The sequence below is a fragment of the Ursus arctos genome, unplaced genomic scaffold (assembly GCF_023065955.2).
Source record: "Ursus arctos isolate Adak ecotype North America unplaced genomic scaffold, UrsArc2.0 scaffold_34, whole genome shotgun sequence".
Taxonomy (NCBI): Eukaryota; Metazoa; Chordata; class Mammalia; order Carnivora; family Ursidae; genus Ursus; species Ursus arctos.
The window spans coordinates 3203279-3229436 of NW_026623030.1; the positions used below are offsets into that span (position 1 = coordinate 3203279).

General features: G+C 44.4%; 1 protein-coding gene across 1 annotated transcript in view; it reads right to left on the reverse strand.

The window, feature by feature from the left end:
* The window catches only part of UBE2L3 (ubiquitin conjugating enzyme E2 L3), a 53749-nt gene that overhangs the window by 14262 nt on the left and 13329 nt on the right, over window positions 1–26158 (reverse strand). Inside the window, exon 2 of the mRNA XM_026487846.4 lies at window positions 23099–23194. Coding sequence (XP_026343631.1) covers window positions 23099–23194 — 96 coding nt within the window. The remainder of the gene's footprint in view (window positions 1–23098; window positions 23195–26158) is intronic.

A 26158-nucleotide genomic window follows, 5' to 3' on the forward strand; every position in this document is an offset into this window, starting at 1 on the left:
CTGCATGGCGTGGTATGTCCTCTATGCATACACAGTGTAAACAGAGGCGTTTTATTCTGGCCATCTGTACGTATTACTTACAAGAAGTTATAAAACTGGAGTCATACTGTCTCTATTCTTTTGTACTTCTGTTCACGTTGCTATACACTGTCTTTCATTCGGCAATCCAGATGTTTCCCACTTCTGTCAGGCCACAGCACCTTGCAGGTGGAGCAACACTCACTGTTAAAGAGGCCATGGAGGGCAGCGCCCCTGTGCCTTTTGTCCACAAAGCCTGTGCCTGGCTTGACAGGAGCTCAACAGTTCCCACCAATGCGGAGGGATGCTCTTTCCCCAAAAAATGTCCCCAGTGTAATCCGAGGTTGGCGACAAAATTATGTTTTATGTATGGCTCCCCTGTTTGGCTTCAATCGTTACAGCTCCAGAAAGGCAGATGGAGAAGCTGCAGGAGAATCAGCAGGAAAGCAGAGAAGAGCAGAGAACCCAGACCAGGGCTGGGTCCTGAGAGAGGCAGGACTTGGCCCCACCTCCGTCCAGAGAGGCAAAGGGGAAAGAAGGAAGGGGTCTGGCAGGTGAGGATTTCCGGTGAAATGGGCTGTAAGGTGAGTAAGGACTCGGAAAGGAAGGTGAGAGACTGGAACTACAAATGTAGCAACAATAAGGTGAAAGAAGGAAACCAAAGCCTCAGATGGGCTCCCGGAGGCCAGGGTGGAGTTGAGAGAAATCTTCCTTCTTCCCTGACAGAAAAAATAACCTAGCATTGAAGGAGCTCTTCTACTGTGCTTGGGACAGTGCCAAATACTTTAATCAAGAACAGTACACCAATCACCAGAGGGCAACGGAAGAAAAGGGAAGGAGGGGTGCCTGTGTCAAAGATATCCAAACACCCTACTAGCTCTGGCAAGTTTTTAGGTTTTGTTACAAGTGGGAAGAAAAGTTTTTTAATTGAGGCAAAATTAACAGACAAGTAACTGTCTTGGCATGTATGGTTTGGTGGTATTTAGTCAATTTATAATGTTGTACGTTATGGACATTATGTATAAACCCCTCTAATTTCAAGATTGTCTTTGCCTTCAAACACTGTATCCATGAAGTAACAAACAGAAAATTGAGGCAATAAAACTTTGTTCAATAAATTGCATTTTTGCTTCAGTGGAGGCTGAGGGAGCTTGGCCAGAGGTGGCTAACTTCTCCCAGGAGGGAGAGGACAGGAGCTCAAGCTTGAAGGAGGGACCCTCAGGTAGAGGGGAGGCAAGCCAAGAAGGAACACATGTCACTTTCTACAATCCGGCCTCTAGAATTGCTAAAATGACATTCGGTGCTCTCAGAGACAGAAATCTGTGTTTGTTGTAGAAAAGGTGGGGAAACGTGCTACCCTCATCTCTCCTCCCTGACAGAGACCTGGGGCCAGCACGCTGGCAGATGGCACTCCTGCCCCTTTTCTTTTAGGTGAACACAACAGCGTGCACTCTGTCACATGCTGGGGATTTGTGCGCACGGTGCCATAACCACCTTTATTTTCATTTACCTTGCAGTTTGCTGCTGGCATTACCCTCATCACCCATGCACACTTATCTCCTCAATCTTAATAAGGTCTGGGTGTACCACAGTTTCTTTATCACCACCCCACTGCAGGGCATGAACTTCATTTCATTTGTAAAGATGAAATCAATAGTATCATGAGTGTCCGTGGGAGCACTAAAGACCCAACATACTTTTTATTTATTTGACAGAGATAGAGACAGCCAGCGAGAGAGGGAACACAGCAGGGGGAGTGGGAGAGGAAGAAGCAGGCTCATAACGAAGGAGCCTGATGTGGGACTCGATCCCAGAACGCTGGGATCACGCCCTGAGCTGAAGGCAGACGCTTAACCGCTGTGCCACCCAGGCGCCCCCAACATACTTTTTAAATAAAAAGCAAAGCTACCATGCATTCCCAAGAGCACTGGCCAGCTCCCCTGGTTGAAAAGGAGGAAAGCAGGGCTGGCAAGTCTGTAGGGAGCTGTGAGAACATGGTGGCAGCACCCACTGTGGGAAGCCACAAGATCAACAATGACATTTCTTCCCTTTTTTGTTATTTAAAGATTTACTTATTTATTTTGGAAAGGGAGAGAGAGAGGGCTTGAGCTGAGGGGGGGGGCAGAGGGAGAGAATCTGAGGGAGACTCCCCACTGAGCAGGGAGCCCCTTGTAGGGCTCAATCCCATGACCCTGAGATCATGACCTGAGCCGAAACCTAGAGTTGGATACTTAACGAACTGTGCCACCCCAGCGCCCTGAATATGTTTTCATATAAGGAAGAAGCCTGGTTTTATCTAAGAGAGAGGGAAGTGGTGGCAAGGAACCTTGCTGTTCTGGTGGGCTCCTTACCATGTTCTGATAGTTGCATTTTGATCACCTGTCTTCCCCTATTAGTCCAGGAAATACCTAAGAGCGGGAACCCAAGGCAGCCTCAGAAGCGAGCCTCAAATGTCTGCTAACTGAACTGCTAAACCAGCAGATTCTCTTCTTGATTATAAAATCATCAATGCCAGGGTTTATGGTATTCTTTTGAATATGTCCAGGAATATCAGCTCTCAGAATAACGGTTTAACCATACCTGAAACACAATGACCCCAGAAGCTTGTACACAAAAACATTTCCACATCTTTGGATATCCCAGGCACCAGTCACAACTTAAGAGTGGCTAATAAAATAGGAAGTATGAGAACCTCACAGCCCATCTAAGAGACAGGGAGTCAACTCCAGGTCATTCACAAAAGTAAAACAAGTTCTTGTTAGAAAAGAAAAACTGAGGGGCAGCTGGGTGGCTCAGTAGGTTAAGTATTTGCCTTTGGCTCAGGTCATGAGCTCTGGTCCTGGGATCGAGCCCCACGTCAGGCTCCCCCCACCTCTGCTGCTCCCCTTGCTTGTGCATGCTCTCTCAAATAAATAAATAAAATCTTAAAAAAAAAAAAAAAGAAAAACTGATATTACTGCTTTCTTAAAAACCAAAGCTAATTACAACTAAATTAAAAAAACAAAAACAAAACACACAGACCCAAATAAATTTTAAAAATTTTAAAAATAGGCAAGGTAACTCGAACAGACATTTCTCCAAAAAAGATATATAAATGTCCAATGAGCACAGGAAAATATGTTCCACATTATTAGCCATCAGGGAAGTGCAAATCAAAAACCCCAATGGGATACCACTCCGCACCTACTAGGAAGGCTGTAATTAAAAGGACAGACAATAGCAAGTGCTGACAAGGATGTGAGGAATTAGAGCTCTTATACTCTGCTGGTAGAAACCTAAGTGGTGCAGCCACTGTGGAAACAGTCTGAAGATTCCTCAAATGGCAGTTACCATACAACCCAGCAACTCCACTTCTACGTAAATTCCCAAAGAAATGAAAACATACGTCCACATAAAAACCTGGATGTGAATGCTCACAGCAGCATTATTTTTAACAGCTAAAAACGGTAAACAATCCAAATATGCATCAACTGATGAATGGGTAAGTAAACAGAATATAACCATTATAAGGGAACCTTATCTGGCAGTAAGAGGAATGAATTACTGACAATGCTACAACATGGATGAACCCTGAAAGTATTATGCTAAGGAAAGAAGCCAGGCGCAAAAGGTCATATATTGTATGATTCCATTTACATGAAATATGCAAAATAGCTAAATCTACAGAGACAAAGTAGATTTTTGGTTGCCTAGGCCTGGGGGGGATGAGGGTGATGGCTATGGGGGGGGGGTGTTCTTTGGGAATAATGAAAAATGTTCCAAAATGGTGGTAATAGGTGCACAACTCTGTGAATATACTAAAATCCATTGAATTGTATACTTTATTTTTTTAAAGATTTTATTTATTTATTTATTTGAGAGAGTGAGAGAGAGCGAGCACAAGCAGGGGAAGAGGCAGAGGGAGAAGCAGGCTCCCCGCTGAGAGGGGAACCCGACGTGGGGCTCGATCCCAGGACCCTGGGATTGTGACCTGAGTCGAAGGGAGATGCTTAACTGACTGAGTCACCCAGGCACCCCTGAATTGTACACTTTAAAAGGATGAAATGCATGGTTTGTGAATCTCAATAACACTTTAAAAAAAATTGGGGCACTTGGGTGGCTCAGTTGGCTGAGCACCCGACTCTTGGTTTCGGCTCAGGTCATGATCTCAGGGTCATGAGATCAAGTCCCACATCAGGCTCTGCACTCGGCAGGGAGTGTGCTTGAGATTCTCTCCCTCTCCCTCTGCCTCTTCCCCCGGCTCATGCAGTGTGTGTGTGCTCATTCACACACTCCTGCTCTGTCTGCTTCAAAGAAATAAATAATTTTTAAAAAATAATCAAAGCTAACATAGAAACAGTAGTTCTCAACTAAGGGTAGTGTTGTCCCTCACAGGTTTAGAAATGCCTGGGCGGGGGGGGGGGGGGGTGTGTGCTAGGTGATCTAGTCAGTTTAGTGTCTGCCTTCGGCTCAGGTCATAATCTCAGGGTCCTAGGATTGAGCCCCTTGTAGGGCTCCCTGCTCTGTGGGGAGTCTGCCTTTCCCTCTGCCTCTCCCCCCACCCCACCCCCACCTCTCTCAAATCAATAGAATCTTAAAAAAAGAGAGAGAGAAATGCCTGAAGGTGTCCTTACATTGTCCCAGTGACAAAGCTGGCCGCTGGCACCTACTGAACGAGAAACAGGGACAACCCTACACAAATAACCCACAGGCACACAACAAAATGCGGTTTACAATGCAATCGCATTGAGAAATACTGCTTCAGGATAACTACAAGTTCAATTTACAAACTGTTTGGGAGGTGTCTACTATGTGCGACATGTGGTGCTAGGAACAGGAAGTGGAAGGGAAACTGATACAGGCTTCTCTACCTGACCCAGAACTTGTTGAGACAGTTATCCATACCACAATAAAGCAAAAGTCACACTGTGAGGAGTGCCCAACAGACGGGGTAAAGTGATGTGGGGCAGGTCACAGCAGACCCCAACAGGCTGTCAGCCAACAGGCATTTCCCCATTTCTTTGCAGGCAAAACTCCAGTTTTGTATGTGGTCATGCTGCTCCCTCACTGGGATCCAGGGTAAGTCCTGACTGCTCTAAACCTGTCCAACGAAGCAGCCACCCGTTGCTAGTGGCTACTGCACATTTGAAATGTGATGCTTCTGGGGCGCCTGGGTGGCTCAGTCGGTTAAGCATCAGACTCTTGATCTCAGCGTGGGTCTTGATCTCAGGGTCAGGAGTGGAAGCCCCACAATGCGCTCCATGCAGAAAGAAAGAAATGGGCAGCAGCTCTTTCTACCCATGGGTCCTGTCTTTGGGGCTTTTTTTTTTTTTTTTTTAAAGATTTTATTTATTTATTTGACAGAGAGACAGCCAGAGAGGGAACACAAGCAGGGGGAGTGGGAGAGGCAGAAGCAGGCTTCCCGCTGAGCAGGGATCAAGACCTGAGCTGACCTGAGCCACCCAGGCGCCCCGGTCCTTGGGGCTTTTAGTAAAATCACCTTTTTGGAAGGAAGAACGGAAGGAAGGAAGGGAGGGAGGCGACTCTTCTGAGTTGAGATGTGATATGAGTGCAAAATACCACCTGGATTTCAGAGACCTTGTACAAAAAAAAAAGAATTTAAAATATTTCAGTAATAATTATTGATATTATGTGTTAAGAAACATTTTTAATATAATGCATCATGTAAACGATTTCATCAAAATGAACTCCAAAATGAATTTGTAAATTTGTAATGGGACTACTAGAAAATTTAGGAGTACAGCTGGGACTCACAGGATACCCCGACTGGACAGCACTATCCACTGTGGGACTTTCCTACCTCAGCCAGTGATAGACGGGGGTGGGGCTGGGGAAGGGTTAAGCCATGTGTCCTGATTCTGGATCATGACATTGGGGGGCCTGTGGGCAGCTTCTGGGATGGGTGTCTTTGTTCTTGGTCACACCAAACTACATATTATGACAGAACTACACAGACATAAACACACACATATTAAAACTGGAGAAATCTGAATAAGGTCAGTAGACTGTATCGCTGTTAATTTTCTGGTTGTGATACTCTGCTATGGTTATGCAACAGGTGTAAGGTACTGCCGATGTCTACTGCTATAATTGCATGAGAATCTATGATTACCTCAAAATAAACTGTTCAAAGAGACAGAAAAGAAGTGAAGGGAAGGCCGTCTTCCTACCCTGGCCGCTGTGGGCCCTGCAGCCGACTCCAGTACTGCAGTAGCTATGTGATGACTGGGGGAAAGCCAGGCTGAACAGAACTGAGAACAGGAGAAGAGGGACAGGGAGAATTTAGGTCCCTGCTCACATCACTGAGCTGCTGGATTAACCAGCCCAGAGCAGGCCCCATAGGACTTTCTGTCAGGAGCAGAACTTTCCCTTTTCGAAGCAAAGCTGAGTTGGGGGTTTCCTTAACTGCAGTCAAGAGTGACCTCACCAGTATGGATGGTGACTGGAGAGAACACAGAAGGAAGGCTGTGACTCACTGAGACCAGGGGATGGGGAGTTTCAGGGAAGACTCAGGGCGAGGAGGATGGATACCTTAAATAGAAGAGGTATGCGTGGCTTCCTGAGCAGAAAAAGGTGTATTGCTCCTGAGAAAATGTGACGCCTCTCCCCGAAGGCTAACAGGAATTTAACTCAAGAATCAGTTTCGAGTACCCTAGCCACAGTCCAACTTGGAGTCAACTGGTGGAGGGCACTGACCTGCGGCTCACAAGACAAGGGAGAGCAGCTGTTCAAAAGAGGCTGGTATGCAGCCCAGATGGGGGAGATGTGCTGAGGAGCCTGGGAGGTGCTGCAAAGAACCTCTGAAATGGAAAAGCCTCCACAGAGACAAAAGTACTTCCTGTTTTTGAAAGAGGACATTATCAGTGCAACTCATGCCCATCCCCAAAACTATTCTGGAGGGGTTCACCAGAACCTGGTGTGTGTAGGCACTGAAAGGAGAGCAGTGCACCCCAGGAGCCAGCGTGGAGGCCAGAGAAACTGCCCTGTCAGAGAGACTCTACTTCCTCTCCCACCAGCTGGTGGGGGAAACAACCAGGAAGTACAAGGCCTCTCCAGAGGGCCTTCATTTCATTTCAAAAAACAATTCTTAAGGCAGCCTTTGATATACAAGGCCTCAGGGATACAAAGATGACTCACAAGTCTGTGGTTCCGAAGCCCAAAGGCAAAGACATCCAGGGCAGCTGACTGGAGCATTAACCACAACACTAGCTGCAGTAAACACTTGCTCTGCGCTGCACTGTCAACTCATTTAGTCCCCTGCCCACTGCGAGAAGCGGGCACTTATTAGCTCCATTTTACAAACGAGGAACTGAGGCACAGTCAGAAGGAAGACTTACTGTCACTGTTGGAATGTTTCCATCTGTACATGTCTTACCTTCTCAGTAAAAGGTAAAGCTAGTAGCAGCACCACCACAAGTTCGGGGTGACAATGACAGGGGACAGGAGTAGCCCAGGCAAGAAAGGAACACGAGATGGAATGAATTCCTGGGGTGCCTGGGCGGCTCAGGTGGTTAAGCGTCTGACTGTCAGTTTCAGCTCAGGTCGTGATCCCCCGGTCCAGACTGCGCCCTGTGTCAGGCTCCGTGGTCAGCTCAGAGTCTGCTTGTCTCTCTCCCTCTGCTCCTCCCCCCAATTCTTTCTCTCTCTCCCTCAAATAAAGTTGAAGGGGAAAAAAAGAGATGGAATGAATTCCTGCCTTAAAGAATGAAGCACTCAAAGCACAAAATTAGAAAAGGACAAAGAGCAAACACCAAGGAAAATAGAAGATATCATAACATAAAAGCAGAAATTACCAGAAAAGCAAAAATTAACTACTCACAACACAGGAAAAGAATGGAATTTCTACTTCATGACACATGAAGCCCACATGACCATTCTACCCAAATCCACGAGCACACAGAAAACGCAATCCAAGCTCACATATGAGCACAGAGGCAAAAACACTAAAGACTAGAAAACTTAATACAATGGAACATTTTATTTTTTTACTTTATTTTTATTTTTTTAAAAAGCATTTTGAAGATGTATTTATTTATTTTAGAGAGTGTGTGCGTGTGCCCACAAGCAGGGGAGAGGGGCAAAGGGAGAGGGAGAGAAGCAGACTCCCTGATGAGCAGAGACCCCCCCAGGGCTTAATCCCATGGCCCAGGATCACTACCTAAGCCAAAATCAAGAGCCAACGCTCAGACAACTGAGCCACCCAGGCACCCCTACAATGGAATATTTTTAAAATAGTTCATGGTGAAGGAGGGGTTAATCCAGAAAGGGAAGAGGGGTTTAACTAACAGGCCACTTTGAAAACCCATATCATAAAGTTTAATTGACAGTAATATGGCCTTTAATGAAATCCACTCATTCCTGATTAAAATTTAAAAATTGAGAGAGCAACATCAACAAAATGGCAAAGCAAGCAGCTCCAAACGCCCATCCACAGAAACATAAAACAAAACAAAGAAACAAAACCCCCCCACACACAGAAACTGTCAGAACCAACTTTGTATGAACTCTGGAAAACAGTCCAAGGTTTACAGCCACGGAATCAATGCAGAATCAAGAAAAAGGCTACTGAAAACTGGCGGGAAAGCTTTGTGGCAATTTTACTCGCTCTTACTCCACCCCCTCCCTGGCTGGGCAGCAGACGACCTTGCAGATGGCAGCCTCTATTTCCAGTGTGGGGCTCTGGGCCCCAGTTCCAGAGGGAGCACAGCAGACCTTACTTGCAAATTTCTGTGTCTGTCTGTTCTAATCTGTCTTAGGGCTACCTGAGGGGCTGACTACAAAGCGCTTATCTTTGTTTTGCCTAACTCAGAATCCACACAAGGGTGGAAAATCGCAGGCACTGCTCAAAAACACTGTAAGGCAATGAAAAGCCCACAGCGAACTGGAGCAAAGACAATGACTGAGACATACGATAGACTTCCGAAAGCAAAAGAGGAAAAGCCAAGGAGAAACCTGGGGAAATTAGGGCATTCCAAAGTGCCCAGGTACACTGGGGAATTGAGAAAGCCATGCATGTGCCCAGGACAGGCTACATGCTCAACAAAGCCTTGAGAATATCTGAAACTTTCACCACTGGCTAACTGTAGCCTCAATGCAAGCAACAAGTAAAGGCTATGGGAGAACTGCGCTGAGCTGGCTACGTGTTAAAGCAGTACCCCAGCGCTGAGCCAGTCTGCATAGACTGAGAGACTCTTTTTATTTTTTTTAAGCTTTTGACATTCAAGGAAATTTCAGCCCAAACATTGGTAGAACACAAGTGAAACCTTTAACAATCAAGAACAGCAAACCCCATGGCGCCTGGATGGCTCAGTCAGTAGAACATGTGACTGCTGATCTTGGGGTTGTAAGTTCAAGCCCTACCTTGGCTGTAGAGATTAATTAAAAAACAAAACAAAAAACCCCCAGCAAATCCTGGGCAAGGGGGAGAATCTGATTCCACATTGTAATATTCAAATGTCCAGTTTTCAACAACAACAACAAAAATCACAACGGACACAAGAAAAGGAGAGGCACCTGCTGGCTAGGTCCATAGAGCATGCGATCCTGGGGTTGAAAATTCAAGCCCCACATTGGTTTAGAGATCACTTAAAAATAAAATCTTGGGGCACCTGGGTGGCTCAGCTGGTTGAACGTCTGACTCTTGATTTCGGCTCAGGTCATGATTTGTGTGGGGAGATAGAGCTGCACTTCAGGCTTCACACTCAGTGGGGAGTCTGCTGGAGATTCTCTCTCTCCCTCTGCCCCTTCCCCAGCCTGCGTGTGTGTGCACTTGTACTCTCTCTCTCTCACAAATAAATCTTTTAAAAAATTAACTAACAGGGGTTCCTGGGGGTGGTGGCTCAGTCGGTTAAGTGTGCAATTCTTGGTTTCAGTTCAGGTCATGATCTCAGGGCTGTCAGCAGGGAGTCAGCTTCCCCTCTCCCTCTGCCCCTCCCCCCACTCAAGCTCACACATGCCCTCTCTCTCTCTCTCTAATGAATAAATCTTTTAAAATAAATAATAAAATAAAATAATTTTTTTTTTTAAATTTAAAGTAGGCTCGATGCCCACCCAGCATGGAGCCAAACGCAAGGCTTAAACTCACGACCCTGAGATCAAGACCTGAGTTCAGATCAACAGTCAGACGCCTGAGGCACCTGGGTGGCTCCACTGGTTAAGCGTCTGCCTTTGGCTCAAGATCATGATCCCAGGGTCTGGGATCAAGTCCCACACTGGGCCTTTTGCTCAGCAAGGAGCCTGTTTCTCCCTCACCTTCGGCCTGCCACTCCCTCTGCTTGTACTCCCTCTCTCGCTAATAAATAAATAAAACCTTAAAAAAAAAAAAAAAGAGTCAGACACTTAACCAACTGAGCCACTGAGGTGCCCCAAAAATAAAATCTTAAAAAAAAAAAAAAAAGAAAAGAAAAGAAAAAGAAAAGTATGACCCATTTAAAGGAATAAAACAAATAGACAGAAACCATCCCTGAAGAAGTCTAAACACTGGACTTACAAGACAAAAAATTAAAATCAAAGGTCTTCTTTTTTCTAAGTTTTTATTTATTCATTTATTTAAGTGATCTCTACACCCAACACAGGGCTCAAACTCACGACCCTGAGATCAAGAGTCACATGCTCTTCTGACTGAACCAGCCAGGCACCCCTAAAATCAAGTCTTAAACATACTCAAAGAGATAAAGCAAATCATGGACCAAGAACTAACTAAAACCAGGAAAATGATTTCTGAACAAAATGAGAACACCAATAGACAGAAATTATAAAAAGGAAACAAATTTGGGAGCTGAAACAATAACTGAAATGAAGACCACAGTAGAGCAGTTTGACAGTAGATTTCAGCAAGCAGAAAATCAGAAAGAACTGCCTGAAATTAAGGACAACTATCCAGTCTGAGGACCAGAAAGAAAAAGAAATGAAGAAAAGTGAACAGAGCCCAGGAAAATATGGAACACCATCAAGAAGACCAACATACACATTATGGGAGCCCCAGAAGTCTGAGAAAGGAGGGGCAGAAAACATATTTGAAAAATAATGCACAAAAACTTCCCAAATTCCATGAAAGATAAATCTACACATAAGAGAAGCTTAATGAACTCCAAGCAGAATCAACTCAGAGACATCTATACCAAGACACATACTCAAACCACCAAGGACAAAGACATAATCTTTTTTTTTTTTAAGATTTTAATTTATATATTTGACAGAGAGAGCAAGCACAAACAGGGAACGGCAGGCAGAGGGAGAGGGAGAAGCAGGCTCCCCACTGAGCAGAGAGCCTAACATGGGGCTCAATCCCAGGACACTGGGATCACGACCTGAGCCAAAGGCAGACACTTAACCTACTGAGCCACCCAGGTGCCCCAAGATAATCTTTTTTTTTAAGTAGGCTCCATGCCCAGTGTGGAGCTTGAACTCACAGCCCTGAGATTAAAACCTGAACTGATATTAAGAGTCAGATGCTTAACTGACTGTGCCACCCAGGCACCCCAGACAAAGAGATAATCTTGAAAGCTGTAAAAAGAGAAGTGATTTCTTGGATCCTCAGGAAGACAAACAAATGATTTCTCACTAGAAACCGTGGAGGCCAGAAGGCAGTGGGATGACATATTCAAGGGGCTGAAAGGAAAAGATATCAGCAAAAACTACCCTCCAAAAATGAATGAGAAATTAAAATATTCCCAGATTTTAAAAAAAGCTGGGAGAATCATCACTTTCCCTAAAAGAAATACAAACAGGAGTCCAACAGGCTAAATGAAAGGATAGTAACTTAAAGCCATATGAAGAAATAAAGAGCAATAATAAATTTACACAGAAAACTATAAAAGCTAATATTATAGATTATTGTACTTTGGGTTTTAACTGCTCTTTCTGAGAGTAACAATATAAAAGTGGAAGGTAGGGACGCCTGGGTGGCTCAGTCATTTAACCATCCGTCATCAGCTCAGGTCATGATCCCAGGGTCCTGGGATCGAGTCCTACACTGGGCTCCTTGCTCAGTGGGGTGCCTGCTTCTCCTTCTGCCTGCCACTTCCCCACCCCCCACCCCCCCGCCGGTGCTCTCTCTCTCGTGCTCTCTCTCTCTCTGGCAAATAAATTTTTAAAAAAAGAAAATGCTATCCATCTATATGGTGATTGCAAGAGACTCACTTTACAAAGACATAAAGAAGTTAGAAGTAAAAGATGGAGGGGCACCTAGGTGGCTTAGTCGTTAAGCGTCTGCCTTCGGCACAGGGTGTGATCCCAGCGTTATGGGATCAAGTCCCACGTCAGGCTCCTCCGCTGGGAGCCTGCTTCTTCCCTTCCCACTCCCCCTGCTTGTGTTCCCTTTCTCGCTGGCTGTCTCTCTCTGTCAAATAAATAAATAAAATCTTAAAAAAAAAAAAAAGTAAAAGATGGAAAAAGATATTCTATGCAATTAGTAACCAAAAGAGAGCTATGATGACTATATTATTATCAAACAAGATAGATTTTAAGTAAAAAAGATTACAACAAAGGACATTATATATTGACAAAGGTTCAATCCATCAAGAAGAACAATTACACACCTGTACACAACAAACATATGAACCAAAATACATGAAGCAAAAATTGACAGAAGTGAAGGGAGAAAGATAAGAAATACAAGTTCTAAAATAATCTTTGGGGATTTCAATACTCCATTTTCAATAACACAACAAGGAAATGGAGGACTTGAACAACCAATTAGACCTAACACATACAGAACACTCCATCTAACAGTAGCAGAATGCATGTTCTTTTCAAGTGCCTGTGAAACATACTCTACAATAAACCACGTTAAGCCACACAAAGTATATTTTTTGGCCAGTGTGGAATGCAACTAGAAGTCAGTAACAAAAGGAAAACTGGAAAACTCACAAATATGCGGAAATTAAACATATTCTTAAAAAAACAATGGGTCAAGGGAAAAAAAATCACAAGGGAAATTAGAAAATACCTTGAAAGATGAATGAAAATTAAAACACAACAGACCAAAACTTCAGGGATGCAGTGGAAGTAGCTCTCAGAGGGAATTTTACAGCTGTAAACACCAATAATAACAATTAAGAAAGATCTCAAATCAATAACCTAACTGGACACCTTAAGGAACGAAGAAAGGAAGAGCAAACAAAACCCAAAGCCAGCAGAAAGTAAATAACAATTACAGAGGAGATAAATGAAACAGAGTGTAGAAAAACACCTCGTTCTTTGAAAAAATCAACGAAACTGATAAAACCTCTGCTTAGGCTGCCTAAGGAAAAGAAAGGAAACTAACATTACTCAAATCAGAAATGAAGTGGAAGCATTACTCCCAATTTTACAGCAATAAACAAGATCGTAAGAGAGTACTATAAACAGTTGTGTACACCAACAAATTAGATAACTTCGATAAGATGGACAAACTCCCAGGAACACTAAATCTACTAAAACGGAATCAAGAAAACAGAAATAAACCTATAATGACTAAGGAGATTGAATCAGTAATCAAAAATCTCCCAACGAGGGGCGCCTGGGTGGCACAGTGGTTAAGCGTCTGCCTTCGGCTCAGGGCGTGATCCCAGCATTGTGGGATCGAGCCCCACATCAGGCTCCTCCGCTGGGAGCATGCTTCTTCCTCTCCCACTCCCCCTGCTTGTGTTCCCTCTCTCGCGAGCTGTCTCTATCTCTGTCAAATAAATAAATAAAATCTTAAAAAAAAAAAAATCTCCCAACAAAAGAGTTCCGAATCAGATGGTTTTACTGATGAATGACACTAAATGTATAAAGAATAAACACCAATCCTACTAGAACTCTTCCAAAAAGGGAATACTTTGTAACTCATTCTATAAGGCCAGCATCACCCTAATACTCAAGCCAAAGACACTACAAGAAAATAACAAAATCCCATATGAGTTTTGAGCCAAAATCCTCAACAAAGCACTAGCAAAATGAATTCAGAAGCACATTAAAACGATTACACACCATCACCAAGTGGATTTATTCCAGGAATGCAAGGATGCCTAAATATACAAAAATCAATTAATGTAATACACCACATTAACAGAATAAAGAAAAAAACACAATCCTCTCAAGTGATGCAGAAAAAGCACTTGACAAAAACTTAACACACTTTTATGATAAAAAACACTTTATAAACTAGGTAAAGAACACCACAAAAAGCTATATATGAAAAAGCTACAGCCAACATCACACTCAATGGTGAAAGTCTGAACATTTTTCCCGTAAAATCAAGAATAAGACATGGATGCTTGCATTTTCCCACTTTTATTCGACAAAGTGTTGGTGCTTCTAGCCAGGACAACTAGGCAAGAAGTAAAAGATATCCAAATTGGAATGGAAGATATAAAACTACCTCTACTCAAAGAGGACCTGATCTCATATGTAGAAAACCCTGAAGATCACACACACACACACACACACACACACACACACAATGAGTTCAGCAAAAGTGCAAGATAACAAAAGCAACATAAAAATATCAGTTGCATTTAATTACACAATGAATAATCCAAAAAACGAAATTAACAAGTCCATTCAAAATAACACTGAAAAGAATAAAATACCTAGAAAACAAATTTAACCAAGGAGGCTGGTATAGACTGAATGTGTTTCCTTCAAATTTATATATTGAAGCCCCAGCCCCAGTGTGACTGTATTTGGGGTAAGCAAGTAATTAAGGTTAAATGAGGTCATAAGGTGGAGCCCTGATCCGACGGGATTAATGTACAGTAGGAGTCCCCCTTTATCCACGTGGTATACTTTCTAACACCCACAGTGGGTATCTGAAACCACAGATAGTACCAAACCATCTATATACTGTTTTTTCCTATGCATACATACCTATGATAAAGTTTAATTTATAAATTAGGCATAGTAAGAGATTAACCAAAAAAAAAAAAAATTACAACAATATCCTGTAATAAAAGTTATGTGAATGTGGTCTCTCTCAAAGTATCTTACGGTACTGTACTCACTCTTCTTCTTGTGATGATGCGATCAGATGATGTAAGGTGAATCACGTAGGCATCATAACTACTGACCTGACGATATGTCAGAAAGAAGATCATCTGCTTTGGGATCACAGTTGACTGTGGGCAACTGAAACTGCAGATTAGGGCGGGGAGGGCCACTGCACTTCCCAGAAGAAGCACCAAAGAACTCCCTTGCTCTCCCTCTCCATGTGAGCACGAAGTAGGTAGCCATTTGCAAGCCAGGAAGAGTCTTCACCAGAAAGTGACCTTGCCAGACCCTGATCTAAGACATCTAGCTTCTAGAAGTGTGAAAAAATTAATTTCTGTTGCTTAAGCCATCCAGTCTATGGTATTCTGTTATGGCAGTCTCAGCTACTTAATACAGAAGCATAAAGCTTACACACTGAAAATTACAAAGCACTGCTGAAAGACATTAAAGACCTAACTAAATGAAAAGACATCCTGGGTTCATGGATTGGAAGACTTAATATTCTGATGACAATACCACCCAAGTGATCTCAAGATTCAATGTGAGCGCCACCAAAATCCCAAGTGTTATTTTTGCAAAATAGAAAAGCCATCCTAAAATTCACAGGATCTCAAGGAACTCTGAATAGCCAAAACAATCTTGTAAAAGACGACCAAAGGGACACCTAACTAAGTTGGTAGAGCGCGCGACTCTTGATCTTGGGGTTGTGAGTTTGAGCTCCACGTCGGGGGCAGAGTTTACTTAAAAAAAAAAAAAAAAGTATGGGGCGCCTTGGTGGCTCAGTCGTTAAGTATCTGCCTTTGGCTCAGGTCATGATCCCAGGGTCCTGGAATCTAGCCTTGTGTCAGGCTTCCTGCTCAGCCAGGAGCCTGCTTCTCCCTCTGCTGCTCCCCCTGCTTGTGCTCCCTCTCTCTCTCAAATAAATAAATAAAATCATTACAAAAGGAGGAGAAGGAGGAGGAAGAGGAGGAGGAGGAGGAAGAATAGGAAGAAGAGAAAGAAGAGGAAGAAGAGAAAGAAGAGGAAAAAGAGAAAGAAGAGGAAGAAGAGAAAGAAGAGGAAGAAGAGAAGAGGAAGAAGAAGAAAAAAAAGATGACCAAACCTGGAGGACTCGCACTTCTGATTTCAAAACACACTACAAAGCTATAGTAACCAAAACAGTGTGGCTGGCAAAAAGACAGAAATACAGACCAACAACATAGAACTGAGAGCCCACAAGTAAACCCCCACATATATGCTCAACTGATTTTTGACAAAGATGCCAGGATCAAGAGCAGTCTCTTCAACTGCTCTACTGGGAAAACTGGATATCCACATGCAAAATAAGGAATGGACTTACCTTACACCATATGTAAAAATTAACTTAAAATGGATCAAAGACATAAATTTAAGAGCTAGAACTATAAACATTCTTAGAAAAAAACAGGGTGGGGGCTGACTGCTGGCTCAGTAGCTAGAGCACGAGGCTCTTGCTCTCAGGGTCGTGAGTCCAAGCCCCACACTGGGTGTGGAGCTTACTTAAAAAAACAAAAACAAAAATAGGGGAAGGCCTGTATGACTTGGATTTGGCAATGGTTTCTTATATATGATACTGAAGGCAACAAAAGAAAAAACAGATAAAATGTACTTCATTAAAATTAAAAACTGTGCCTCAAAGAACACTAGCCAAGTAATGTAACAGTGTGTGTCAGCTACACATGAATTAAAAAAAAAAAAAAAAAAAAGACACTATCAAAAGTGTGAAAGGACAGCCCACTGAATAGGAGAAAATATGTGCAAATCATATATCTGGTAAGGGTTTAATATCTATAACATATAAAGGACTCCTACAATTCAAAGACAAGGAGAACACAAGCACCCAACTAAAAATGTTCATAGCTGCTTTATTCATAATTGCCAAAACTTGGAAGCAAACAAGATGCTCTTTAGTAGGTGAACAGATAAACTGTGGAATATCCAGACAACAGAATATTATTCAGCACTAAAAAGAAGGCAGCTATCAAACCATGAAAGACATGGAGGAAATTTAAGTGTATAATATAACTGAAAGAAGCCAGTCTGAAAAAGACTATATACTGTATGCTTCCAACCAAACGACATTCTAGAAAAGGCAAAACTATGAAGACAGTAAAAAGATTAGTGGTTGCTGTGGGTGGGCATAGGGCAAGGGGCAGGGAGGAATGCAAAAGTAGCATATAGAGGATTTTAGGGCAGTGAAAATACTCCGTATGATACTATGATAATGGGTATGTGCCACTATACATTTTTCCAAACTCACAGAATACACAATATCAACGATGAACCCTAATGGGTTTAGGTGATTATGATGTGTCAAGGTAGGTTCATCAATCGTAACAAATATACCACTCTGGTAGGGACTGTCCATAATGGGGGAGGTTAGGCATGTGTAGGGGCCAGGGGGTATGCAGGAAATCTCGCTCCCTTTCTCTTTATGTTGCTGTGAACCTAAAACTGCTGCTTCTAAAAAACCTAAGTCTTGGGGCACCTGGCTAACTCGGTTGGTTAAGCATCTGACTCTTGATCTCAGCTCAGGTCTTGATCTCAGGGTCAAGCCCCTGCTATGCTCCACACTGGGCATAGAGCCTACTTGAAAAAGGAAAAGGAAAAGAAAAAGAAAAAGAAAAAGAAAAGAAAGAAAGAGGAAAGAGGGCAAAGACCTTGCTTGAATTAACATTTCCCCAAGGAAGATATACAAATGGCCAAAAAGCACATGAAAAGATATTCAACACATATAGTCACGATGGGAAAAAAATCAAAACCACAATGAGATACCACTTCACATCTACCAGGATGGCTATAACTTTTTTAAAATTTTATTTATTTATTTTTTAAGATTTTATTTATTCATTGGACAGAGAGAGACACAGTGAAAGGGAACACCAGCAGGGGGAGTGGGAGAGGGAGAAGCAGGCTTCCTGCTGAGCAGGGAGCCCGATGCGGGGCTTGATCCCAGGACCCCCGATCATGACCTGAGCCGAAGGCAGATGCTTAATGACTGAGCCACCCAGGCGCCTGTAACTTTTTTAAAAAGTAAAATAACAAACGTTGGTGAGGATGAAGTAAAATTGGAATGCTTGTACACAAGGCAGCCACTGTGAAAATCAGTTTGGTGGTTCCTCAAAAAATTTAAAAACATGGAATTACCATATGATCCAGCAATTCTACTCTTACATATACACCCAAAAGAACTGAAAACAGGGACTCAGCCACACATGCCAATGTTCACAACAGCCAAAAGGTGGAAACCACCCTAGTTTCTCTTTTTTTTTCTCACCCTAGTTTCCATCAACATATGAGTGAATAAACAAAATGTGGTATAAAAACAAAGTGGAACATTATTCAGCCATAAAAAAGGAATGATGTTCTGGTTCTGATACAGGTAGATGACCCTGAAAAAATTATGCTAGTGAAATAAGCCAGATCAAAAGGACAAATATTATATGATTTATATGAAATATCTGCGATAGGTAAATTCTTGAAGATAGTAGATTAGAAGTTCCCAGGGGCTAGGGGGGCCACAAGGAGTAGGGTGTTATTATTGAATGGATACAGAGTTTCTCTTTGAGTGACGAAAAATTCTGGAAATAGACAGTGGCGGCTGCACAACATTTTGAACATAATTAATGTCACTGAATGGTGTACTTACAAATGGCAAATTTTGTGTTAAGTGTGTTTTACCACAATAAAAAAATTAATGAAGCAAAAAAATTTTTAATTTTAAGAGAAACTTTGAAGTTAAGAATTCTTGAATAAGCAAGAAAAGAAAGAAAACAGTATGCTGAAAAATATTTTTCCTAGACACAAAGGACTAATATACAGAATTCTTACAATTCAACAAAGCAACATACTAAAACTCCAATAGATAATAGATGATGGAAATATAAACAGTCAAAAAATAACAAAAGATTCAACTACAATAACAAAATCAGAAATGCACATTACTATGGTCTAAATGTTTGTGTAGCCCCAAAGGTCATACATTGAAAACTTAATGATGGTGTTAGGAGGTAGGGCCTTTAGGAAGTGATTAGATCATTAAGGAAGAGCGCTCATAAATGGGATTAGTGCCTTGTAACAGGCCCCAGAGAACTAGCTTGCTCCTTCTGCCACTTGGAGGATACCCGGGAAGTATGTGACCAAGAACAAGGCCCTCCCCAGACTGGCACTCTGATCTCAGACTTCCAGCTCCCAGAACTGTGAGAAATAAATTTCTGTTGTTATAAACTAACCAGTATCTGGTATTTTGTTCCGTAACAGCCTGAATGGGACTAAAGACACAAATCCAACTGAGTACCTTTGCACCTATCACACTGGCAACAATTTCTTTCTGGATGCTTGTTTCATAGGCTCTTTGCTACATACTGCCAAACAGTTTTGCAGCGAGCCCCACAAAGACTTTAATAGTAAGAGTGAGACTAAGCACTTGACACACAGGCACTGAGAACTTTGACAACAACCAGAGAGATGAGTACTCCTTTTAGACGTGAAGATACTGGGACAAACTAAACTTGCCAGAGATCCCCAAACCAGTCAGGGGCAGGGCTAGGGTTCTCACGGGGGCAATCAGACCCCACAGCCTGGGGGCTGAAGTACTGCCATTCAGAACCCCCTTTAATAACACCCAACAATCTCCATGACGGACAAGGACATGCGCAGGCACTGGTGCAGACAGTGCCCATAAGAGTATAAACTGGCACAACCTTTCTGGGAAATAACTTGACAATACACAGGCTTACAGATATCTATAATATAACCTTCATCCTCCTGGTCAGACCACAGCATCTTAAGATCAAACATAAAATACAGGCACCTGGCTGGCTCAGTCAGCAGAGTGCACAGCTCTTGATCTCAGGGTTGTGAGTTCGAGCCCCACGTTGGGTATGGAGATTACTTGAAAAAAAATAAATGAAATCTTTAAAAACAAATCAAACCTAAAATAAACAAAGATGCTCACTAAGATTTTCACATACAGACGTTCATAGATAAATTATCTTAAAAATGGAAAAACAATCCAAGTGGCCAAAATTAAAGGAATGATTGAATAAATGATAACACAAATATTATGGGATATTACGTTCACAAAGAGTTTCGAGGCAAGGACTAAATGATGAAGATGTGATAATTATGAAACTATCAAATGGTCCATTAAAAATTGCATGTAAAAGGCTAGGAGGGATATGCTAATGGGTAAGAGTCATGTTCAGGGCGCCTGGGTGGCTCAGATGGTTAAGCGTCTGCCTTCGGCTCAGGTCATGATCCCGGGGTCCTGGGATCGAGCCCCGCGTCGGGCTCCCTGCTCGGTGGGGAGCCTGCTTCTCCCTCTCCCTCTGCTGTTCCCCCTGCTTGTGCTCTCTCGCTCTCTGTCAAATAAATAAGTAAATAATCTTAAAAAAAAAAAAAAAAGAGCCAACATGTTCACTGGGTGAGAAATTTGAGAAGGCTCACCACCACATCTCCAGTTCCTGAAGGGCAGGTGTCCAAAAAATTACTGAATTTCTTCATGATAGCATTTCGAGATCATTTTTTCCTTAGCCAACACCTCTGAATTTCCAATGAAAAAAGATGTATATAAAAACAAGTGCTTAGAGGGAATAAGCCTGAAGTGCCATGGTAACAGTGAAATGTCTCGAGGAAGCACCAAATCTGGTTCACTCCCATCTTCCCTCTCTGGGGAGTCTGGGTCTGCCCCTTCTCTGAGCTACAGCTAGGTCATATTCACTAAGCTGCTCCCTGAGGACCAGTACCAGGCAGTCAACGCATGAGTCTGGACTACTATGCTCTACCAGCCTGACCCTGCTTTCACCCCAGCTGAGTGGACACCAGGTGAGTCTGGGGAGAAAATTCCCCATACTGACCCAGCCCCTATGGTGCAGGAAGACCTGAGGCCCAGGTGTGGGGTACTAGTGAAGACCGTGGAGGGGTCAGTTGCTAAGAGCACCTTAACTTCTTCCTTGAAATGCTCCTTACACCAAGCCAGGGGGCCTGGGCAGTGACTGTAGTGAGGACACAAGAGAGAAATGGGAAGAGGCAGTGGAATGGGGAGAGAGTAGCTATGGCCTACTGTCTCTGGGCCCAGCTTCCCCTAAATGGAAGGTGAGGTTTTGGCCTGGACACTCGCCAGAGCCTCAACCCAAGCATGCTGCATTCTACCAGAGAGTCTCCACCTTGGACTTGTGAAACCATAGCCCACGCTACAGGGTCCACCAACATGACACCAGAGGGAGGCCTTGGGTCATGCTCTGGGCAGAGCCTGATGAGAGCCACCTACCCTTGGAGCCGGCCTGCACTCTCAGGCCACTGAGATCACGGGACAGATTGCCCAAGTCTGACTGCTCAAAACAGTCCCATTCATTCTTACCATTTTTCAAAAGATCCATGGATTAACTCTTCTTATATCAGTAGGATACAAAATATCAATTAGAAAAGGGACAGGTCAGATGGTCTTTCCACTTAGTACCTAACAACTCGCTACAGCAGGTAAGCCCTGGGGTCACCGGCTGAACCTTCCCAGCCAGGGCCCCTCTACCATCTACACACTGTGCCCTGAGTCCTACCATCTCCAAGCCTGGAGAAATCTCAAGGACTCATCCTCAAAACCAGACTGGATGCTCCCACATTTAAAAATTCTGAATGTGTACTGAAACACTACAAAAGCATACCGTTCCTTCATTATTCGAATGATCACGAAAATAAAGCATGAATCCAGTATCTGCTGTTTGAGTTGCAAGGACTTTTAAAAAGGGCATGACCTATAACCGGCATCAAGAAGAAAGCACCTACAGTAAGCATGTCCCATGTTCTGCTTTGGCAAAGTAGCCAATCTGCCCATAAGGAAAGATTCTGCACAACAATGTAGCACAGGGACAGGCACAGGAAAAGGGCCTGAGGCTCACAAGGCAAGTGGGGATGAAAAAAGCACGTGGTGGGGATGGAAAAACAGGAAGGAAGGGAGCACTTGCGATGAAATCCCGGTTGTGAGCTGGGGAGCCTGGAAAGCACACGCTGTCCAAGTGAGGCCACCTCATGGACAGATAGTGTGGCTCTGGAGAAAGGGCAGGAACAGAGGCAAGGACAGGACTCCTTCACGTGCACTAATCTAGTAATCTGTGATGCTGGAAGAAGCAGGGGCCCCAAGAAACAGCACGAGACAAAGGCAGGAGACTAAACAAGGCCTATGTCTAAGAGCTCAGAAGCAGCAGCAGCGGGACAGGAGTGAGTGACACAAGGTCACAGAACCGGAGGCCGCACAGGCTGCAAAGGCTCCACAGGCAAGCAGGCTCTGGGGCTGCCGAGCCCGAGGCTGAGGCCAGAGGGGGGCCATGGGCTCAGTGTGAGGTGGTTACAGGAGGGTGGGAGAACTGGGATTGCAAACTGGAGTTAGTACAGGACGAGGCTCTCAAGGGGTGAGGAGAGGAAAGGATGGAGAAAGAGCAGACACTAAATCAAGAGGACAGCAAGGCCACAGGAAGGCCACTGTTAGGAGCAAGCCTGAGCCCACCTGAAGGCAGAAGTCTGTGAGGCAGAAAGAGCAGAGCTGTGGGGGTCAGAAAGTAGAGGCAGAAGCCCCAAACAAGACACTGGGTGAGGGGGCCAGGTAGGCCATTAGGCAAAGGGATTTGAAACAACGGAAGGCACATACTGGAGGGTGCCAGGAATAAAGCCTGGAACCCGTGTCCAGAGGGTTAGACACACAGATGCAAAACCAGGCAGGGAAGCAAAGAAAAGATCTAAATGGGAACAGCCACCATCTCCCAAGAGAGGTCAGAGAAGGCAGCCCCGTCTGGACAAATGGGGCTAAGCACAGAGAAGCCAGGGAAGCCAGGAGCACAAACACATGCTCCTTTCCCTGGGCAATAACCACAAATGTGGAAAGCTCGGGCCCCCCCCCCCCCCCCGGAATGTTACAAAACCAGTGCAGAGATGGGATTCTACTCAGGCAGCCGAGGCTAAGGTCCCTGCCTTGTTACATCCTAGAGTGACAGCCCCCTTCTGTGCGTCTGTCGGCTGCCTCACCTAAGAGCCTACTTGGGAGCGGAGACATAAGCCCAACACACACACATCACCTTGAAGAATAATCTGGTAAGAAGTGGAAGTGTTCAATACTCACAGGAACAATAAGCCCTTGCCAAGTCAATAAATTAGCTTCATCAACCTGGATGTTACGGAAGTTTTTCATTCCACATTTGCGGATTTCTTCAAGCTCCTGTTGATTAACAAAGCATAAAGGGGTGTCAAACAGGGGAAAGCACCACACATTAAGATCCCTCCTGACTCCCTCAAATTAAACCGAGTGCCAACACCACTGAGGACCAAATTTCAGAGTGTGGACTAGACTGCGCCCGGTCTGGTTAAGAGGCCTGGAGCCACAACGGTCCCCTCAAACCCATGCCCCAGACCAAGACAGGCCCCCACCTCAGTGACCCAATGGAACTCAGTGGGATAAATAACTGTCTTCCGCAGACACATCGCCTCCTCTTTGGGCTGGTCACCAGACCTCTGTTTAATCACCCTCAGACCCCTACACAGGGCAGCCACGCAGTAGGGATGCAAGAAAGGTGCTACAGACCTGACTTCTTCCAACCAAGATTTATTAAGCTATGAGTCAGATGCCAAGGACTAGGAGCAAACACATAGGTTTTCTACCCAGAGCATAAGTGTGATTTCAGAACTCTGCCTCAGCATGGACACGGCGAAGAGAACAACTAATCAGTCTGGGATGGGGAGGGGGACAGGAGCCTTTCACTGACCCTCATTCCCTCAGCTTCAAAAAAAAAAGGGGTAGTAAGACCCAGAGCTGAACACAACAAAGGGGAAACCCTGTTGTACACGAGAGAACCCTTTGCAAACGAGGGATTATTATACAAACAGTCCATGCAGCAAATGCCATTTCATCCAGAAAGCATGACCACCGGGACTAACTACTTCAGGGCCCTGCCTGAGATGTCTTTAGTCTGCAACCGTCTGTCACTGTTTTTCAACTGTGCACCACTGCTTCTCCAACAACTCCAGTCAACATGCAGCAGGCATTACGGCCCCAGACCCAATGTGTGCCGGCCTGCTCACATTCCCAATATTCCTCCATCCTCAGACACCTGCAGTGACACAATCCCGCCAAAGTCCCAACCTGGCCTCTTGTCGTTGCTACAAAAGCCTCCTTCGCATCTCTTGGGTCCCTTCTTCTGCATCCCTAGAGCACCACCCGGCTTAGCAGGCAGGACAGTTTATTCACTGGCCCTGGTTTCCTCCTTGTTGGTCCAGCCCTTGCACCCTTTTGCAACGGAGAAGCCCCTCCTTGTGTGGTGCCTTGGCTCACAATGGCACAGAGGCTCTGGACCAGCCTCTACATCTAGCTCAAAAGATGCTTTGCACCCACATTCCCATCATATATGCAACAGTTTACAAGGTGGGGAAACAATTCCAGAGGAAGTAGGAACTAAGCCGACATTACAGGTTCTAAGCTGGAGGATGTGTGGTGTGCCTGGCATGGAGTGGGCTGAGAAGGACAGGGTATCAAATGACCATGCAGAACAGGCAGTTGGGACATGCTGGTGCTTCGTGGAAGGCAACACGCCAACCAAGTTTCTTCCCACAGGGTGCTGCTGCTTGTCAACCCTAGCTGCCCACCACAATCATATGGGCTTAGGCCCCAGCCCTGGAAATTCTGGTCCAGCAACTGCGGGGTGGAGTCTGAAATGGGGATTTTTAACAAGCTACGCAGTGAGAGGAGAGAGCCTCTGCCACTAAGAGAGGAGTTCCATTTCTAAGCAATGCTCAGCTTCCGTAGGAAGCTACTTGCCATGGTTGTGGCCCCTGCACTGGGGAAAGTGTGGTCCAGCTGCTCTTCCTGAGCCTGCAGGAAGGAGAACATGGAACCTGAGAGACCACTCAACCTGCCAACTGCCATCTGGTCCTCCTGCTATTGCCCAGGACTCATCAGAAATGCTCCCCTGGGGGGCGCCTGGGTGGTACAGCGGTTAAGCGTCTGCCTTCGGCTCAGGGCGTGATCCCGGCGTTATGGGATCGAGCCCCACATCGGGCTCCTCCGCTATGAGCCTGCTTCTTCCTCTCCCACTCCCCCTGCTTGTGTTCCCTCTCTCGCTGGCTGTCTCTCTGTCAAGTAAATAAATAAAATCTTTAAAAAAAAAAAAAAAAAGAAAGAAAGAAAGAAATGCTCCCCTGGGGACAATGAAGCCTTCAGGATGGGGAATAAATAAATCTCACTCTACCACTCTATCCCCAAACAGCATATAAGTTCCATGAGGGCAAGCTTGAGGGCAGGGATCTAAAACCCCCAGGAGCTCATGGTCATGATCAAACACTTGCTTAATTATCAGGACAGTGAAGGGACAGGAAGCTGGTGATTGGGGAGGAAAAAGACTCTGGGATGGGAAAGGCTCACCACGTATTTGATTTTCTGGTAATTGGTGCAAGATGCTACAGTAAGATTCCTAACTACAGACAAATCCTACCAAGCTATCAGAAACGTTTTAAACCAAATATAGGCAGGAAAACAATTCCAGATAGAACTTTGAAATCGGACAACCAATGACATTATATTCAATTTTCATGGGAGGAAATTAATTTTAAAATAATCTGGGGGCGCCTGGGTGGTTCAGTCGTTAAGTGTCTGCCTTTGGCTCAGGGCATGATCCCGGCGTTCTGGGATCGAGCCCTGCATCAGGCTCCTCCGCCGGGAGCCTGCTTTTTCCTCTCCCACTCCCCATGCTTGTGTTCCCTCTCTCGCCAGCTGTCTCTCTGTCAAATAAATAAATAAAATCTTTTAAAAAATAAATTAATTAATTAAATAAAATAATCTGTACATGCGGCTTCAGAAATCCACATACTAACAATAGGAAGCATCAGTAATAAACCCAAGAAGGTAAATTTCAAAAGATTACAGAAGTATGGCAAGATGAGACTCAACTGTAAGATGGCAGTGAAAACCTGCATCCTGCTCAAGAAAAAGGGAGGAAGGAGTGGGCACTGTGGGCAGGGGTGCAGAGAGGGCACCTACTGGTGCTCTGATATCAAGACATACATGAACATTGGGGCCCCCAGCTGGCTCGGTAGGTACACAACTCAATCTCAGGGTTATGAATTCAAGCCCTACATTGGGCATGCAGCCTACTTAAAAAAAAGAGAGAGACAGAAAGAGATACATGCACAA